Source organism: Vicugna pacos, chromosome 9 (assembly GCF_048564905.1).
Source record: "Vicugna pacos chromosome 9, VicPac4, whole genome shotgun sequence".
In the NCBI taxonomy this organism is placed as follows: Eukaryota; Metazoa; Chordata; class Mammalia; order Artiodactyla; family Camelidae; genus Vicugna; species Vicugna pacos.
Window position 1 is genome coordinate 41,459,274 of NC_132995.1, and position 20,581 is coordinate 41,479,854.

Consider the following 20,581-nt stretch of genomic DNA (forward strand, 5'->3'; position numbering starts at 1 on the left):
TTCCGGATCTGCCCCACCGCTGCGGCCATTGTCCGGCCCCAGCGCGGCTAAGCCCGCTTAGGGCCGCCCTTCGTACTTCAGAGTTGGAGAGGACTGAGCCCACAGCCGGGGCGGGAGGAGCCGGCCCTAGCCCAGGGTGGGCCTGACGTCGCGAAATCCTGAGCCCCCAGGGGGCGGTGATTCCGAGTGCGCGGGTCGGGGCGGTACCTCCCACGGTTTTGGCGTGTGTGTGTGCGCGGGGCCGCGCCCACCATCCTGCGGGCGGGACTGGGCGTGGCCGGAGGAGGGTGTCCGGGAGGCCGCGAGCCTTTAATTTCGGGGAGGCAGGTCCAGGCGGGGCCCGCGCACCTCCCCACCTCTCTCTGCCGGAGAAGTGGCAGAGGGGCGGAGGCGGGCCCGGCTTGGCGCTGCGGGGTGGGGTCGGCTGTTCCTGCCGGGTGAGTGGTCCTCTTCTCTCTCCCCAGACCCTGTATGGGAGCCGGGCTGGTGACGGAGGAATGGCCCCAAGGCCTCCGACGACCAGGCCCCAGGTAAGCAGCCCGTCCCTACCCAGGGGTATATTTAGAGCAGTCATTGTTCTCTGCTTGAGCGACTCCTTTTCCTGGCTCGGTTGCCCCCTCGGAGCCTCCTAACCGTGAGGAAACCCAGGGTGTCCGGAGCAACGAGGAGCAGGCTTCCCCAGGCAGGGGAGTGGAGGGTTCGGGGGCTGCACTGTGGGGAGGAGGGGACGAGGGCAGTGTGGTCTTGTGGGAGGAGTTAAGAGTGGATGCGTTGCGAAGTGTCAGTGTTGAGAATCCTGAGTGCCAGGCCAATTCCTTGAACTCTGTCAGTAAGGAACTTAAGAGGGTAGGGTGACAGGACACAAAACTGTAGAGGAGAAAGTGACTGTCGGTGAATGAAGGAGAGAGGGGGCCATGGAGAGACCTTAAGGGGTCTGACCAAAGAAGCCTTGTCCGGATTTGCCTAGAAAGAGGCTGGAGGTGGGCTTTTCCTGGGCAAGGAGGGAAGAAAAAAACAACAAACAAGGGAGGACTTGTCCTGTAGCTTTTCATGTCCTTTTCTGCTTTAACAAAGGAATTATTCCTTTAACAAAGAAATAATAGTGCACATCCCCAGACGGCCAGCCTTCGACTTAATTAATATGAAGCTTATTTATTCTTGTGAGGTAGGAGGCATTTTCTAGAAGCATCACAACTCTGAGGTTACCCATTGATTTACAGAGGCTATCAGTGAAAATATAACAAGGTCCAAATGGTATTTTAATCCACACTCTCTTTACAATTAAGGAAAAAAAACCATAGATTCTAGTTTCTGGGTGTGATACAGTCAGGATCAGTACAGATAAAAATACCAGTGTTCTTTAAAAGCAGTTTACAGTAAATTAAACAGTATATATAATGCCTTTATATTTTTTACTTCTTGTTTCCTCATGCAGGTGAAGATCCTTTCCACAGGTGGGGTAGGGTTGCCTTTTTGATGGTGACAGTGGATTTGTGTTCAGGGCAGTGAATTTTAGGGACCTCTTTAAACTTCACTTTAAAAGCTGTGTTCCCTGAGTACTCTGGTTAAGTTATATTCTCGTGGAATGGCCTGACAGTCCACTTCGGTTACCAACTCAGGCTGCGGATGTTGACTGGGAACGGAGGACAGGACAGAACAGAACAGTAGCCCTAAAAATAGGGCTTTTTAGGCAGAAATTTCCCTTCGTCACTGGTTCACTTTCTTTGAGCATGGCTGTCAGAGGAATGGAGAAGATGAGTAGTTGAGTCATGTGGCTGCTTATCTGGGAAGTTAATTTAATGAGGGAAGATAGCCTCAAGCAGCAGTATAGCACAGGAAAGGTGTCGAGTGTCCCCACAGAGATCAGGAGGCTGCTGTGAGTACAGAAGGGAAGGGAAACTCTGTTGGTGGGAAGGTCAGTGGAGGTATTGCCTTTGCATAGGAGTAGAGTCTCAACAGGTGAAAATGAAGGGGATGGGAATAGAGCCTACTGACTGTGAGTCAGCGGGGTTGGGAGGCAAGAAGATGAGGGGCCTGTACGTGAAACCACTGTCCTGTGTGACAGTGGGTGTGGGCTTTAGGCAGTGGGTAGGTGTGTAAGAATAGAAAGGAGTTTGGACTTCTTTCTTTTTGGCCTTGTTAACCTATTCACTTATTCATTCTTTCAGCAGATAGTCATTGAACCCCTCTGATGTGTTAAGACACTTTTCTAGGTGGTTGGGATACATAAGTGAACAAAATTTATAATGGTTTCTCCTTCCATGGAGCTTGCATCCTACAAGGAGATAGAAAAATTCAGTAAGTAAGGAAATTGTATGATATCATAGAAGACAACAGTACCTCAAAAAAGATAAAAAGGTAGAGAAAGGCAAAAGAGATTGAGTAGGGAAGTGTAGGGGCTTGTGGTAGGCGTGCAGTTTAAATTGGGTGGTCAGAATAAGCCTTTTTGTTTTTGAGATGGTGCCATCTGAGCGGACTTGGAAGAGATTCTAGGAGTTAACACTGTACAGGTCCAGAGGGAAGTCCTCTGGATAGAGGGGACAGCGGAATGTGTGTCTCGTGTGTTCAGGGAGCTGCAAGAAGGCTAATATAGGGTGAGCCAGTGTTTTTGAGCAGAGAACTTTACAACTGTTTGGTTTTAAAGATTGCTGTGAATGATGTAGTACAGGAGCAAGAGTTTGAAAGTTGGAGCTCCTGTGAGTGAAACCTTCTACCAGGGCTTAGCTAACAGATAGCTAAAGTGGCCCCCATGGTGAGAGGGGAAAGGGAGCAGAGATGGGCCGGCTCCTGATACCCTGAAAATCCTTGAGTTCTGTGGATCCTTAGTAACTGTGTCTGTAAACACTATGCATCCTTTTCATTATATGTGTACTATGTTTTTAGTTACAATTTTTGAAAGATGTTTGCCATTCTTTTTTTTTTGAGGTTTCAGTATCTTTTATTCTTCTTTTATGTTTAGTAATATGTATCTTTTTAACTTTTTTTTGAGTAATAGTCATTTTACAATGTTGTGTCAAATTCCAGTGTAGAGCACAATTTTTCAGTTATACATGAACATATATTCGTTGTCACATTTTTTTTTTGCTGTAAGCTACCACAAGATCTTGTATATATTTCCCTGTGCTATACAGTATAATCTTGTTTATCTATTCTATGTTTGCCATTCTTAAAGTTGAAGCTATTAGTGGACAGAGAGACCCCTCAATTAGGGAGTCCACGAAAGTGTAGGTCCTTGCCACTGACTGTGAAGGAATTTACAACAGAGGCAGAGGGACAAAATGAATGGCTGTTTTATTACTCAGAAGAGGAAGAGGAAAGAAAGCTCTCCAGAGTGAGGAAAAGGCACTCCAGTGGGCCAAGATGGCCCGTAGAGATAGCTCCAGCTGTGGCTCGGGCCACGTGGAGTTTTATGGGAGGCTTCTGCCATTATGTCTTCTTCCCTCTGAGTGTGATGGAGCCTTGTCTTCTGGCCTTTCATGGACTTTTCCAATTGTTGTCATGGCAACTGTCACTTGTCTTGGTGCTGGTGGGTGTGTCACTTAGCATGCTAATACATTTCAGTGAGAGTATAATGAGGCTCATCGGGTCCGTTGGAAGTCAAATCCTCCACCGTCTTGGGCTTCTAAACAGTTCTTGTTTCTTCTCTTTGTAGCTGCCTCCTGAGACTTAGATAAGAATAACTTTTTTTCTTAAGGGGCAGGGGTATGATCCTGGGGGCAGCAGCCTTGGAAACAAAAAGGAAAGTTGCTTTTAATCAGAATGCTAACAATCTGGTGGACCCAGTGTCCCCCAGAAAAAACTGTCTAAGGCCCAGGAGACTTCAACTCTACTATAAACAAGAGGCAAGGGTTGGGAGGGGGAATCTTAGTTCCTACAGAAAAACTTAAAGATATTGTTATGTATATTCCTTGAACTGGAACCAGGACCCAGGACCCTGTCTAAGGCTGCACTATTGTTTCTGGACTGTTCCCTCACTTCTGCATTCCCTCTCTTCCCTGATTAACAACTGAATCTGCCCGTTGCAACTCAGGGAAAGTCAAGGAAGCTGAATGAAGCTTATTTCCTTCAAACTAGTAACAGGGGACAGGGAAGTGTTTTGTACCAGGAACCCCATAGGGTCCTACTTGGTATCAAAGCCACCAGAAAAGTAAGAAATGGGGAAAGTTTTATAAGAAAAGGCTGCTTGTGGAGACCAGGTTTCTTGGTGTTCTATCTTGAAGGGGAGGAAATGCAGAGGGACCAGGGCCTGGTCTCTGTTGACTCCACATCCCAAGGGAGCTCTGTAGTCATCAGGATGAACAAATCCAGCAAAAGCTGGCTTAGGTCATGGAAACTCAGAAAAGATGCTCTGGGGAAGCGAAGCCACTTGCTGAACCAGGTCAGGATGTTTGTGGTCAGGGATGTTCGAGCTAACCTCTGTCCAGAGGTCCCCTTTCCCAGCCTGAGCTGACTGGAGCTGGTCTTTAAGTCCCAGCTCAGACCTTCCTTCCCCTGAGTAAGGTCAGTTGCCTCTCCTGTGCATTCCCATAGCACCTGTGCACACCTGTCATAGTACTGTCTTACGTCATATGCGGTGGTGTGCTTACCCATCCATCTCTGTACTGGGCTTTCGGCTTTTTTAGAGCTGGGTCACCTGACTCCTTTCATCCCTTGTTCAGAAGTACACACACAATAAGTGAGTGTCACATGAGCAAACATTCATAACCATTTAACCCCAAGCAGTAATTTTAGACTTTCCTGCATTTTCTGTTCCTAATATAGCAAAAATACGATTTTTCCAGTTGCAGTGATGCTGATTTTCTGATAAAACAATTGCATGAAACAATGTGACTTTCACTGAACAGTTGTAAGAAATTTTGTTTTTGAGACAATGTTAGAATGTCAAAATCTGTTCCTCTAAGACCTATTTCAAAAACATGATTCTTTCCCTGACTTTTCTATGCCTTGTACTACTTTTATTAAAAAAAAAATACATATATATATACGCTTTTTAGTAGAAACAAGTCACTTATGATTTCTCTTCTTTAGCACTTCTGTATTTGTTTTGATGAACTTTTTCTCCCTATGCATATTTTTCCCTTAGACATTTTCAATTATAACATTTAAGAATTTTATATAATTTTTATGAAAATTTGTCTTTTTTTAATCACTTAATGGCTATGTTATATTGCTTTGCATGATACACCAAAATTTATTTAACTTTTTCTCATAGAACATTTAGGTTGTTTCTAAAGTTTCTACTATTACAAATAATTCTAAGATAAAGTCCCATTGGTTATAGTAGATAATTAAATTTTTTTTTACATCTGTGTTCTTAAGTGATGCAGCCCTTAGAGCAAGAGAGAGAGATCTTTGGCAGATTTTGATGGCATGTTCATCGTTAATGTATAGAATCATTCAGATCTCTTTTCGTCTTTTTCTGTCTTTTGAAAAAATTTACGTATAAAACATTTAGATCTAGGATTTTTTTTTTTAGAGAGGATGAATTTGGAACAGTTTCCTCTATTTCCTGCTCAATTATTAAGATTTTTCCCTTTATGTGTCAACATTGGTGATTTAGGATTTAAAAATTATCCACTTCGCAAAGATCTTTCACATTTCTTAACACACGTCTGGGTATTTTACTGATTTCTTTATCCCTTTATCTTTAAATTGATTTATTTTAAAATTTCTTTTCTTACTAGATTTGTCAGAGATTTTTCTCTTCAGCCGGTATTTAAGAGGAGCCAGCTTTTAGGTTTGACTATTAATGCCATCATTTTTTCCATTTGTCCCTGCTTTTTATAATCCAAGAATATAACTCACGAATCTATCATTTTTGGTGGGGGGAGACATTGGCAGCAGGCAGGGGAGGGGCCGGGCCATGGCACCTTTTCTTCTCCCTACTTGATCTTGTGCCTCTACCCTCTAGCCTCGTCCTCTATACTCTCTATAATTGTTTTTTTTTTTAATCCTCAGAATGGCTTTTCCTTCAGTAAGAATTACCCAGACTCTATATTCATTCACTCAGCAGACATTTTTGGAATTCCTGCTCTGTGCCAGGTGGTGGTTCTCAACCAGGGGCAGGCCACAGAACCAGTCAGGAGAAGGTACCTGCTTCCTGTGGGGCAGAAATAAGGATTTAGTGAGAGGGTGCCTGGCCTGCAGTGAGTGTTCAATAAATGTTAGTTGTTGCTTTTTTCTAACAAATCACCTGAGGAGCTTTTAAATGTGGTTTGGTAGGGCCCGTCATGCATGAACAATTTTTTCCATATTGCCCATGTTGTTGCCGGTGGATGCAACCAGTGTTCCAGGTTCTTGTCCCATCCCAGAAAGAATTCAGAGACAAGACGCAGTGGTTAAAAAAGTAAAGTGAGGATTTATTAAAGGATGGATAGTACACTCTCAAGGGGAGAGCAGGCAGGCTCAGGTGAGCGGCTGCCCTGTGTTTTTTTGGAAAGTTAGTTACATAGGGTGTAAAAATGAACAGGCAGAATATTCACTGGGGAGGGAAGGGTTTGGGGTTGTATTCCCTGATTATCATCCCAACTCCACCTTCCCAAAGGGAGGAGGGATTTTTGTCCTTATTTAGTCTGGATTGGAAGTGTCATGGTGTTGGTGCATGATGGGTACTTCTGATCCGCAAGGCTAATTCTATTGAATGAGGGTGTAATGAGCAAAAGGTTACATTTGGACACTGGAGATTCCTGCCTTTTCTCACCTTTCTTTGTTTGTCTCCAGGCCACTCATCACCTCAAAATGTGTGATCCCTTATCAGCCCAAAGGTTCCTGCTTTCCTTTCTCTTCTCAGGGATCCCTAGTGCTTACATGATGTGTGGTTTCCTGCATTTGGCTTGTGCCTCTCCTTTCTGTTCAATTCCTGCCATTTGGTCTGTGTGCCCCTTTTTCTGTTCGTATCTAGCTATTTGCCTGCTCTAACAATGTGATTCTGGACAATTTTAACATACTTTGTTCTGAAAATACTGAAATGAAAAGGAGTTTGAGAAGTTGATGAGGGAGAAAAACATGAAATTATAGCTACAGTTCTGACATGGAGATGTAGACCAAATGCAGAAGGTGGCAGTGGGAAGATGAGGGGTCTGGAAAATGTTCAGAAGGGAAGGGACCATTGAACTGGTTCTAGAAGGATGACTTGGAATTTTTCCTGTAGAGCTGAGGGAGGGAAGTACATGATGGTCAGAATGGACTATATAGAGGCGAAGAGGCAGGACAGAGAATGATGTAAACAGGGCAAAGAATCCACTTGGTGGAAGCATGGAGTGTGGGGCAGGAGGCAAAAATTAAGAGAAAGACAATTCGGTCACCTAGAGAGGATGGCCTGAGGTGGAGATCTAGAACAATCTAGGACAATGCTGGTCCAAAACAAATATAAGCTACATGTATAATTTTAAATTTTCTAGAAGCCATAATGTAGAAGGAAACAGGTGAAATTAATTTCAGTAATACATACTATTTAACCCTATATAGACAAAATATTAGCATTTCTACTTGAATCAATATTTTAAAATTATTAGTGAGGTATTTTATATTTTTTTGGTACTAAGTCTTTGAAATCCCTTGTGTATTTTACACCTGCTGCACATCCCAATTTGGAGCCACATTGCAAGTTCTCAGTAGGCACATGTGAGCTGTGTTTGAAAGATGAAAGGAAGAGACTGAATTTAGGAGACATTTTTGAGGCTCTCCATAATTTCAAGGCATAAAGGAAAAGATGAAGAGCCAAAGGTGAGGTCCAGGTTTCTAGTTGGGAATACTGTAGATGATGATGCCATTAACCTCAATAGGGCGTCTGTGTATGTGTGTGAAGGCTAACAGTAATACTGTTTCTTCTCTCTGTGCTGAATTGTTAGGGATACTGTAAACTCTCAGTTTACCAAACTTATTATTTGATAGCAGAGAGCACAGAGTACTTGAATGAAAACACCATACTGTTTCCCAGCAAATTTAATGTGTTCTAATTGGATAAACTAACTTGGCCTTAGAGGAAGTAGTTTTTAATGTTATAATTGTACACAGTATAAATAATTAAATATTATATTTAATACTTATGTTAAATATAATAAATACATGTTAAATACGCTATATATATGCTCTTTCACCCTTCTACTCTTAAAACTCTTTATTTCTTCAGTTCAGGGAATCTATGTTATAGATGAGAAAACTGGATCCCCAGGAGATCTGTGATTTACCCAAGGATATTACATACTTATTAGTTGTAGAACTTTTTAGGAGCCCATGAAATTAAATCTTCTCAACTTAGTATGCCCTGTTGTTTTGGGTTCCATCATTTGGCCAAGGCTCTCTTTGTGGGGAAGGGGAACATTTTATACTTCTTGTAAATTTTTTAAAGGTGTAGATTATGAGGTCCAGTTATATCTGGAAGAAGGGTGAGCAGCGTTCAGAAGATGTTACTGAATCATTTTATTACAGTCCAAAGTGTGACCTCCATTGGGAGTGCCCTAAAGTTGATCTGATTCAGAGTGGCTAACTCACACCAAGGATCTCAGAGTACATTTTATCTATTTAATCTTGCAAACGGTTGACTGTCTGTTATGTACCAAAATGGTTCTGGCCTCTGGAGATTCGAAGGTGTCTGAGACAAGGTCTTGACCCTCTAGAAGCACAGTGAACAATAGGTAACAGACACCATAATGTAGTGTCTTATGCTCTGTGCTGTCCGTCCCTGGAACGCTTGTAGCACCTCACTTTACTGTATGTCATGCTCTAATAAATAACACATTTTAAAGTAAACAAACCTATTCAAAGACTGCAGTGTTTTTCATTTGCGTTTTTATTCTGCCACAGTACATACGGTAAAGCCAGGCATCTAGTAAATATCTAGTGTCATCTTACCTGGCACAGTCAGAGCCCTGACCTTGATCAGAAAAATCTGCTGTGTTTCAACCCTTCTCTGTTCTTATGGAGACACAGTCACAGCGTTAAGGGAGAAATATTATACAGAAGAGCCATTGTTGTATATGGATGTGGTCGTGCACCTCAGTAGGAGTTGGGGCCAGTCCCCTTTTCTCTAAAATTCAGATCTCAGCCATCTCCTTAAGGCTCAACTCAGTCAGGAAACAGATATTTAGTGTTGGGTCAGGTCATTGCTGGACATTGGTGTTCTAGACTTGAAAAAAGGAAAAGGTACAGTCCCTGCCCTCATAATGCTCACCATCTAACTAGGAAAACAAGCACTAAATAGATTGTTAGGTCTATTTGAATAGCTGTTAGTGTGCAGAGTGGGTTAAAGCACATAACTGGGGGATTGACCCTCCACTGGGGGTTCAGAAGACCTCACCAAAGACCTAACCTACACCTGAAGTATGTAGTGGAGTTAGCGAGGGAAAGACGGATGGGAGAGAATGATATCCTCCAGGAAACTGAAAAGTCCAGTTCAGCTATAGCTAAGCACATGGGAAGAAGGGCATGGAATAAAGCAGAGCCTCCACGTAACTTTCTCTCACTGCTGGGGTGAACTTGCAGCTCTGCTTTAAGTGTCTTTTCATAGTAATTGTTTTTACATACTTTATTATGTACTTCTTGAGACAGAAATCTATCTAGGACCAGAGGAGGTATTTCAGATAGGGCATGATGACAGGTGTCTCATGGCTTAACAAGGCCTCATGAGGCAAGACAGAAATCAACCTGTGAGCCTCAGAACTGACACTTTGGAGGCACAGGAATCATCAGCCAGCCTGGCTGCAGTGTGATGAAGAAGTGACTGGAGTGGGGTAAAGCATGAAAAGACCTTTGATCTGGCAATTCCAATTCTAGCTAGCTACCCTACAGAAATACTAGCATATTTGCACAAAGAATTTGTATTGCAGTAATGTTTGTAATAGCAAAATATTGGAACTAATCCAAATATCTATTAACAGGAACTTGTTTGCTTATTCATTCATCAAGTATTTTTTTAAGCACCCACTATATGCTGGGCATCATTCTAGGCACTAGAGGGATGTATAGCAGTGAATAAATAGATAGATAAAAGTCCCTATTCTCATGGAGCTTGCAGTCGGGGAGACAAAAAAGGCTAACAGGAAATCTCAGATAATGGTTAGAAGTGCAAGTGTCCTTTTTAACCTGAGTCTGTTTGGTTCCTGAGTTCAGGTGGCAGGAATTTGGACAGTGAGAGATACCTGTGCTAGGAGGAAAATTAAACATGGTAATACGATGTGTAGTAGAATGGAGGTGCTAAGACAACTTTTCTGAGGTGGTGATGCTGGACCTGAGACCTAAGTGACTAGTTGTCAACCACATGGTGATCCCAAGGCCAGGGTTAGAAACAAACTTGAGGTGTTCAGGGATCAGCAAAAGGTTAGCATGGCCAGAGCCCAGTGAGTGAAGGAGGAGTATGAATGTTATTCTTAGTACAGTGGGTGCTGTGGGTTTTAGCCAATGAGTATGTTATGGTACAACTGTACTATGGAGTGCTATGAAGCAGTTCAGAGGAGTAAGGTGAAAGTATACATAGCACTGTGGGACGATCTCCAAGATATATAGTTAAATGTAAAAAGCAAGTTGTAAAACAGTATATATGGTATTGCACAAAAGACTCTGTGTGTGTAAAACATGGAACAGGACTATTAAGTGTATACTCCAAACTGTTAACAGTGGTTATTTGTAAGGAATTTAGTGAGACTGGTGATAGGGTTGAATGAAGGCTGTTACTTTTTATTTGCTGTTGTATTTGGATTTTGTAACGAAGTGCAGGGGAAATGAGGAATTGATTGTATACAAGGCTTTGGAGGGAAACAAGAAGAAAGCTAAGTAGGCATATAGGATTGCAGCACATACTGCCCCTCATGACCTTCTTGCCTGCCATATTAGATTCTTTATAAAATTATGTAAACAACAAGTACATTTAACCCGACATTGCCCCCTCAGGATACCAAATGTGTGATCACTGTTTCTGATAGACCCTCCAGTATGTTCCCAGTATCGCATGGGAACATTTGTGGGGTTAATTCCTAGTTAAGCAGGAATGTGATCCTACAGGAATCAGTGACATTCAAGGATGTGGCTGTGAACTTCACCCAGGAAGAATGGCACCACGTGGATCCTGCTCAGAGGCGCTTGTACAAGGATGTGATGCTGGAGAACTATAGCCACTTGGTTTCTCTTGGTAAGGACCACATCTCATTGTCTTTGTATTGACAGGTCTTTTCTTTCTCAGTTGCTAGGGTTGTGGGGCTCATAGTTTGGGTGACTGTGTTCAGAGTCCGAGTTTGTTCATCATTTTGGGACTCAGCTCTATGGGATTCTGAGCCTGTTCTTTAGGTAAAAGATCTTTCTTTCACAGAACTGGAAATAGGCCGTTTGATTGCATGCTCCTCAAGTTGCACCTTTTTTTCCCTTCAGAGTTCCTAAGGATCAAGGCCTAATACTGACTTGTAGAGGGTTCTTTGTCCACTTGCACAGACAACCAAATCTTGTGTATTTACCCATGAGCAGGATATCAAGTTTCCAAGCCAGAGGTGATCTTCAAATTGGAGCAAGGAGAAGAGCCATGGATAGCAGAGGGAGAAATCCAAAGACCTTTCTATCCAGGTAAATGAGAGTCAAGCATGTAGGAATCAGTACGTACAAAGGCACAGTCGAAGGAGAGGGACACCCCTTCACATTGCTGCCTTGGGAGCGCCTAGACCTGGAGAAGAGGCTGAGCCATCTCCTGGATGACCCCTCTGTATGTCTCCCTTTTCCGTGAGGGTGCTCCTGCTGTTCGTAGGTCTTGCGGGAAAGGTATCCGTTTCTCCTTTCTGAAAGTAACCCTTTGTCCGACACTCAGAACACCATCTCTCCCTGTCTTGTAACCCTACTTGCTGGGTTATTTTCTCCTCTGGTGTCCTTAATCTCCCTTCATTATTTAGAGATCTCTTCTTACTCATTCATTTTGTTTGTTTTTTTTTTTTTTTGAGGGGGGAGGTAATTAGGTTTATTTATTTATTTTTGGAAGTGGTACTGGGGATTGAACCCAGAGCCTTGTGCATGCTAAGCATGTGCTCTAGCACTTGAGTTGTATCCTCCCACTTCTTACTCATTCAGACATTGGTTGAACTTCCATGTCTCCTCCTTGTTTTGTCTTGATACTTTCACTGTCGGATGCCCCATACTTGTAGGAAATACCCACAAGCTTGATTCTTCCTTTATAACTTGCCTCCAGACTTCTTTCCCTGACTGCACTTCTGTACCACCTGTCTGGGGAGCAATGCCATCTTCCTTCCGTCCTGTGCTCATGCTGATTTGATTCATTTCCTCTCTCCACAGTTCTTGGAGTATCATCCTTTCCTGGTTTACCTACTTGTTAAATGCTTCTTGGCTTTAACTCTTTGGCTTTTCTTGCTTTTCCCTCTTAAGTGAGTCTACCTGGAGTCTGCCCTCTGGCTTCCTCCTCTTTCTTTCTGTATTACCTCCCTGTTAAAGGGTGCCTGCCTTGTGGTAGTTGCAGGTCTTTATTCTGTGCTGTAGACTCAGAATTGTCCTTACTTGTTCCCTGGTTACTTTTTATTTTCTCAAAGGAGCCCTCCACTTGTAAGTCCCATACAGTTCTTATTAAAGATGTTAAAAAAAAAAGATGTAAAATCTAAATTAATCATTCTTGCATCCCTAATCAGCACATTTTGCTACCTTGTGCATAACCCATTTCTCCCCTTGTCTGTTAGAAATTACCAGGTTTCCATTCCCTTAGGCCAGACACCATAGCTTATTTAGTCTTTTTCTTTCAACCCAGGTTGTTTTCCTGCTTTGAGAAGTATCTTAGATTTTCCTGCCTTTTAACTTGGACTGGTAACATCCTACACGAAGCCCCAGACTTAGATTACTATTATACCCAGTTGAATTTACTTGCTCTGCTTATCTTTTTTTAATCCATATTGGGTTTTCTAAATCATAGTTTTATTCAGATATAATTCATATACCATAAAATTAACCCTTTTGAAAGTATAGAGTTCAGTGGTTTTGGATATGGATTGAGTTATGTAACCATCACCACTATATAATCACAGAACATGTTCACCCCAAAGAGAAATTCTATACCTATTAGTAGTCACTTCCATTCCCCATCCCCCCAGCTCCTGGCAATCATTAATCTACTTTTCATCTCTCTGGATTTGCCTATTCTGGATATTTTCTATAAATGGAATCATATAATATGTAGCCTTTTGTGACTGGCTTCTTTCACTTAGCATAATGTTTTCCAGGCTCATTCATGTTGTAGCATATATCAGAACTTCATTCCTTTGTATTGCTGAGTAATACTCCATGGATATATCACATTTTGTTTATCTGTTCATCACTTGATGGGCCATGGGCCATGCTGGATTTTAATGTTTTATCTTCATAAACCACCTGCCTCTGAAAGAACCTTGCTATTACTCCCTGTACCTCATTATAAGAAACAAAAACTTCCTTGATTTAAGAATCCCCATCATACTGTCCAGTATTTCTTTCTATTTCTGCTGGAAAAAAAAAAGGCTCTACTTAGCTTGGACTTCTTCTTGATGTTTTCTGTAAGTAGCATACACTTTCCCTCATTAGATAATATATTTATTTCTTCCTTCTCTGATCGCAAATACCATTTATATTGCCTCTACCACACAAATTCAGATGGTATGGATACCATCTGATGGGGTTTTCTTTTTAGTTGTTAAAATACTGAATCTTAAAAAAAATTTGAATCTTGTTTTTATTCTTAGATTTTTAACCTTCTGAAAAGTCTACTTATATTTCTATATATTTTCCATCTGTATTACAGAGCATATAAAAGGTAGTCAGAAAGTACTTGATTGATTGTTGTGGAATCTAACTGGGGAGAGAATGTTCTCATTCATTCATTTCAACAGACATCTCTTGAATGTCCCACTGAGAAGTATTCTAAAAGAAATACAAAGCATTCTTTGTCCTTGGGAATTTAAAATTGAGTCTTGTTCCAGGATAAGGAATTGGGGGTTTTAGGGCCCCATAGTTGCTGTTTTTTTCCCTCCTAACATTTTATTATGAATAATTTCAAATATATGATAAGTTGAAAAAAATTATACAGTGAACACTATATACCTACCACCATGATTCTATAGTTAGCATGTTGTTGTATTTGCTTTATCACATCTTTTCATCTATCCATTTGTTAATCTATCTTTTGATGCATTTTCTGGTGAGTTGCAGACATGAGTACATTTCACCTTTAGAATATTTTAGCATTTATTTCATTGACTAGAGTTCAATATTTGTTCATAGTTTTTTTTTTAAGAAAATGTTACATACATTGAAATACACACCTCTTATATGTATCATCCAGTTGATTTTGAAAATGCATTCTCCCATCTAACCCAGACTTCTATTGATACAGAACATTTCCATCACTCCAGAAACCCCCCTCCCTTTAGTTTTTAAAGATTACCATTTTTAGCATCTAGACATTAACTAATTTAATTTTCTGCTATTAATATTCTGAGGTTAAACAGAAGTTTAGAGATCAGTTTTTAAGGCAGATGAAACTGAATCATTTTTGGTTAGGATAGGTGATTAATGGAGAATCAGAACTCAAATAGAATAAAACCACAACTCCAGTTGTAAGGGCAAGGATGATTTGCCTCCTGAAATACTGTTTTTCAGCTTGGGAAGTATAGCCTTTGCTCTTCAAGTATGTCAAAGAATCATTTCAGTTAGATCATTGGCTGCAGATTTTCTCTGTAGGGCTTGAAGATCTGAAGTCTCAGAGGTGACTTTAAAGAAATTATGAAATGGATATATTAGGAAGATAGGTTTTGTGACAGTTTGTAAAATGGATGGGAGGCATGGAGAGCAGATAGGATTCTGCCAGATGGACTGTGATCCTGCTCCATTTGTATCTCTGCCGAATGCTCTCATGCTCAATTATTCCCTTACTCCCTAACAAGCCTCCTACATGGGCTTCCTCATTCTGGACTTATCCTTCACTCTGGATCTGCAATCTGCACTGTCACCTCTCTTCACTCTTCCTTTTCTCCATTTTGGGTTTTCTCCTCAAGCTACAGGACTAATTTCAAAACGAGTGATGTATAATTTATCTCTCTCTCACTTCCTCATTCCTACTGTAGCAGTTTGTTTCAGCAGGAGGGAATAGGGGACTTTTGCACTTTGGATGTCTTTCAGACTGGAAGACCAGGCCTGAAGCCAAATCTTCAAGTCTGCGCCAGAGCATATCCGAAGTATCCCTTATCACGGATGATCTCTCCCATGCCACATTAGAAGATGTTTGGGATGTTAGTAGCCAATTAGAGAGGCACCAGGAAAACTGGAAGAGACATCTTGGGCCAGGTGTATCCACCCAGAAGAAAATAATCACACAAGAGGAAACTTTTGAGCAAAATAAATTTGGTGAAAACTCTGGATTGAACACAAACCTGGTTACACAAGTGAACATTCCTCCAAGGTCTAATGAATGTAATACACTTGGGACCAATTTGGGACATAATTCAGATTTACTCAATCAGAATAATATCCTTGCAAAAAAGAAACCTTATAAATGTAATAAATGTAGAAAAGCCTTTATTCATAGATCATCACTAACTAAACATGAGAAAACTCATAAAGGAGATGGAGCTTTCCCCAATGGTACAGATCAGGGAGTTTATCCTGGAAAGAAACATCATGAGTGTACTGACTGTGGAAAAACCTTCCTCTGGAAGACACAACTTACTGAGCATCAGAGAATTCACACCGGGGAGAAACCCTTTGAATGCAATGTGTGTGGAAAGGCCTTCAGGCATAGCTCATCCCTTGGTCAGCATGAAAATGCTCATACTGGCGAGAAACCCTATCAGTGTAGTCTCTGTGGGAAAGCCTTCCAGCGCAGCTCCTCCCTTGTTCAACACCAGAGAATTCACACTGGAGAGAAACCCTATCGTTGTAATTTATGTGGGAGGTCTTTTAGGCATGGCACATCCCTCACTCAGCATGAGGTCACACATAGTGGAGAGAAACCCTTCCAGTGTAAGGAATGTGGGAAAGCCTTTAGTCGATGTTCTTCCCTTGTCCAACATGAGAGGACTCATACAGGAGAGAAACCTTTTGAATGTAGCATATGTGGGAGGGCTTTTGGTCAGAGCCCATCCCTTTATAAACATATGAGGATTCATAAGAGAGGCAAACCTTACCAAAGCAGTAACTACAGCATAGATTTCAAGCACAGCTCCTCTGTTATGCAAGATGAAAGCACTCTCACTGAAGTGAAGTCCTATCATTGCGATGATTGTGGGGAAGACTTCAGTCATATTACAGACTTTTCTGACCATCAGAGGATCCATACTGGAGAGAACCCCTATGATTGTGAACAGGCCTTCAGTCAACAACCTATATCTCATACTGGAGAGAAACCCTATCAATGTAATGTATGTGGAAAAGCTTTCAAAAGGAGTACAAGTTTCATAGAACATCACAGAATTCATACTGGAGAAAAGCCTTATGAATGTAATGAATGTGGAGAAGCCTTCAGTCGACGCTCATCACTGACTCAGCATGAGAGAACCCACACAGGAGAGAAACCCTATGAATGTATTGACTGTGGGAAAGCCTTCAGTCAGAGTTCATCCCTCATTCAGCATGAGAGAACACATACTGGAGAAAAACCCTATGAATGTAGTGAATGTGGGCGAGCCTTCCGGAAGAAAACCAATCTGCATGATCATCAGAGAATTCATACTGGAGAAAAACCCTATGCTTGTAAGGAATGTGGGAAGAATTTCAGTCGAAGCTCAGCTCTTACTAAACACCAGAGAATTCATACACGAAATAAACCCCAGGAACCCTGACATAAAGGAATGTGCTGAAAGCTTTAGCTAAAATATTGTTCCTACTTAGTATCAGAGGATTCTTACTGGAGAGAAAGCTTGGGAATGTAATGAATTATGTGTGTGTGTGTGTGTTGTGTGGAGAAAACTGTGCTAGTAGTGTTTTTTTTAATAAATAAAAGCTACATTCTCAGATCTGATAACAGACATGTAAAAACTATAGACATCTTAACATAACCTGTTAGAAATGATATGCCTATATATTAGACTTTGTAAAGATTTTGAATATATGTATGTAGGAGGTCACCAACTTTCAACAATTTAACTTGTAACTCTCACTGTTTACAACCTTTTTTAAAAAATAAATAAAACTCCTGCTATAGTGACCAAAACTCATTTTTAAATTACTTGAAAGCTGCATTCAACTGTATCTCTTACATTAAATTTACCATAGAAACCAATTCCACCTCCAAGAATTCACCATTCAAAGAATTAGATCAACTGGTCCAGCCACTTCATTGTACAGATGAAGAAACTGAAAGCCAAAGATGCGAAGTGGTTTGCACAGCATGATACGTTTATAACGGCAAAGCTGGGTGAATATGCAGGTCTCCTGGATCTTTGGCCCTGTGGTCTTGCCACTAAGAAGATATTTTGGAATTCAGGGCTTTAAAATAAGTTTTGAAACAATCAGATGCACAAATAGTCAATGCGCACTCTGGAGCTGAATACTTTGGGAATCATAAAAGCGTAAGAGGCAGCAGGACACATGCAAATTTATCATACACTTATTTACAGCAACTTATTGGAAGCTTACAAACCAAAATGTTAACAGAAATTGTTAATAGTTGAACTACTGATGACTTTTTTCCTTTTCTTAAATATCATACTTCAGGTAACATAAGTCATAGAATTATTGTCTCCTTACTGTGCTTCATGTCTCTCCCATGGAAAAAAATAAAAAGCACTGCCCCAAGCTTCCTAGGTTGGATCAATGGGAAAACAAAACAGAACTAAGAAAAAAAAAATCCCCAAATTAATTTTACTGTTGGAGAAGTGTAAGTCCAATTATTTGGATAATAATAACTTGCCATTAAGTCAGTTTAGAGAATTGGCATGTAATGAATCATTTTGTGTGCCAAAGAAGTTTTCACCATTAAAAAATTAACTTTTTTTTCAGCTCTGTGGTGCTTTTCCATCAGTAAAGCATGAGGGAAGCGTCAGTGATCCACTCTAATCCTTAATATCCCCTGATACCTCCCATGGCTATCCTAAAGGAATTTCCAGAATCTTTGTTGGTTCTTTGGCACCAAGAGTGCAGATAAGTTTGGAAGCAACTATGAAAATTGACCTCTTTGATAAAAGATCCTCTGCACCCCCCGCCCCCAAGAAGAGCAAATTTTCCCACCCTAATGATTAAGCATAGGGGAGGAGTGATATGGGGTGGTGTTGGTGAACCTTTCCTGCTGGCTGCTTTGCATGTCAGGTAACAGAATCTATAACTTTTGTCTCATCCTGGGTAGCATGAGGCAGCTCCCAAATATCCTTCATAATTCTTCGCAGGAAAAATGTGCATGGGGCCTGAAATGTGGGCTGTCTGGCCCAATGAGTTTAGTACATGTGGAGCAAGATGGGATGGGATACTCTATAGCAGATCTGCCCTTCCAAAACATTAAGCATTCAAAAATGCCTTGTTTATGATATTCCACGTTTAGTGCACACAGTGCCAAGACCATGCTTTTGTGATACACAGTTTAACAAGGGGTAATTCTACTTGGAATCTCCTCTACTAATTGTCTAGGATGCCTAACAGGAACTCATTTTGCTGCTGAATGTTTGGGGATCCCCATAGTGGACTGTTTGCAAGAACGGCATGAATTGTAACCAGTTGAGTGCTACACAACTGTTATGGAAGTTAATAAAGACTTAGTTCCAGAAGACCTAAAGGAGACCACTGGTTTGTGTGTGGAGCCTGGCCTTTATCTACCCAATCTCTGAATCTCAGCACATCTTCATTGACAGGGAGGGAGCCCAGGATTTATGTATGGCTGATTTAGCAGAGGAATCTCTAGTCCCAGCAACCATGCACCGTGCACTTACGAACACCCAGCTTTCTGGGCTATGTGAAATACATCCTTGTAACATCATTGTATTATTTCAATAAATAGCCTTCTTAGTTGAATGGGAGTTAGTTTGTCTTTTTCAATTTTCAGAACTTGGCTAAGATTAAAGAGTGACGCATCAAGGAAGAGGGATTACCTGCTAAACTCATCACAGCCAGGTGAGTTAATAGCTATCATTTGTTGAATGCTTACTACTTGTAAGACGTTGTGCTAAGTACTTCATAGCCATCATTTCATTTGATCCTTAGAGTTCCCCATTCTAGGTCTTGTGGTATCTCTGCCCAGCTTTCCCTCCCTTTTCCTCTAGTAACAGTCCCTGCTTCACTCACCACAAAAACTCAAGTCAAGACATCTTGGGGCTCAGTAATAGATCCAGGGACAAACAAGTGACCTAGTTGAGCCATTCGGGGTCTTTTGACAGGATTTTTTCAAAATAGAGTTAGCAAGGATACTTTGGGTTGCTAGACTCGAAAGGTGAAGGCCTAGAGTTGCCTGGAGCTGGATTCCTTACCAGAGAGGGGAGTTCTGTTGTAGTAAGAGAGGATGCAACCGACATGATGTTCTCATTTCTAATTCCTGACATCCTTGGACTTGGCTTAATTTGTGACGCTCTTCTTGGGATTTTATAGGCTCCCCACTATCCGATGATTCTCCCTTTTTGATTAAGCTAATTTGTTACATTTCTGTTGCTTGCATTAAATAAACCAAATGCGAGTATTATATCTTTGTTTATAATGTGGGGAAAAGCCCAAGGAGACAAAGTACTGCCCATGGCAGATTCAGACTTGGAGCCCAGAAGTGCTTGGCTGCAAGGGCATTGCTCTTAACCTCATGTCTCCAGAGCCATGTTATGTTCAAGGAGCTGCACGTAACAGTCGTTTGGGGGTGAGTGGATGAAGGGATATGGTGCTAGATTAGGTCAGAGACCAAGTGGAGATAAAATGATAAAGGGCCTTGAAATGTTTTCTTGACTATTTCAGGAAATTAAATCCCCTAAATTCACTCAACCCTCACACCTTAATATATCAGATATTTACAATTGCCTATATTGTAGATAAAATCTTGTATAATCTTAAATAAAAACCTTTCTCATAAATATTTCTTATATTACTACACAGTCTCATGATCCCTTTAACAAATTTCCTATTGTTGCAATAATATTTAGATTGTTTTGGGCACTGATTTTTATAATGACGTTGAATACTTTTATTTTTAAAAATACTCTTACCTTTTTTTCTATAGAATTTTTTCTTAAAATATCCAGAAAGAGATAAAATATCCAAAATGGGATTACTGTGTCAGCGTGTAGAGGTAAGTATAACCCGATGGTGTGAGGCTCATAAAAGAATATACTAGATATGATAGCACAAGAGTAATAGTCTGGGAATTGCAAAAGGGAAGCAGGAGAAAACCATTCTCCCACTCCTAGTGCCTGCTTGTGTCTGGGGAAGGGCAGCAGGGCAGGCGTGTCCGCCAGTAACACTCATGTGTGCCAGGTAGAGAAGAAACCACTTCTGCAGTGATTAGGCGTGATGGTGATGCTCGGTTCTTTATGGCTGCAGTGGGCTTTTGTAAATACTGAACTAGTTACCTCCTAGGTTAAAAATGCAAATGTCACATCAGGGAAGAGTTAAAGACTGCCCTACTTCAACAAAATTGGTCTCCTTTTACATTTTCATGGGTTATTGTTAA

General features: G+C 41.1%; 1 protein-coding gene across 5 annotated transcripts in view; it reads left to right on the forward strand.

The window, feature by feature from the left end:
* ZFP90 (ZFP90 zinc finger protein) overlaps positions 1-17,158 on the forward strand; it is a 52,981-nt gene extending 35,823 nt beyond the window's left edge. The window contains exons 1-5 of one of the 5 annotated variants that reach the window (XM_072967608.1): positions 1-186; positions 465-530; positions 10,999-11,125; positions 11,455-11,550; positions 15,130-17,158. In XM_072967608.1, the coding sequence (XP_072823709.1) occupies positions 498-530; positions 10,999-11,125; positions 11,455-11,550; positions 15,130-16,787 (1,914 nt within the window). In that variant the 5' untranslated portion in view covers positions 1-186; positions 465-497 and the 3' untranslated portion in view covers positions 16,788-17,158. Of the gene's footprint in view, positions 224-464; positions 531-10,998; positions 11,126-11,454; positions 11,551-15,074 lie in introns of all 5 variants that reach the window. The other 4 variants (XM_072967607.1, XM_072967611.1, XM_072967609.1 and 1 more) reach the window with 4 other exon arrangements.
* The last annotated feature ends 3,423 nt before the right edge of the window (positions 17,159-20,581 follow it).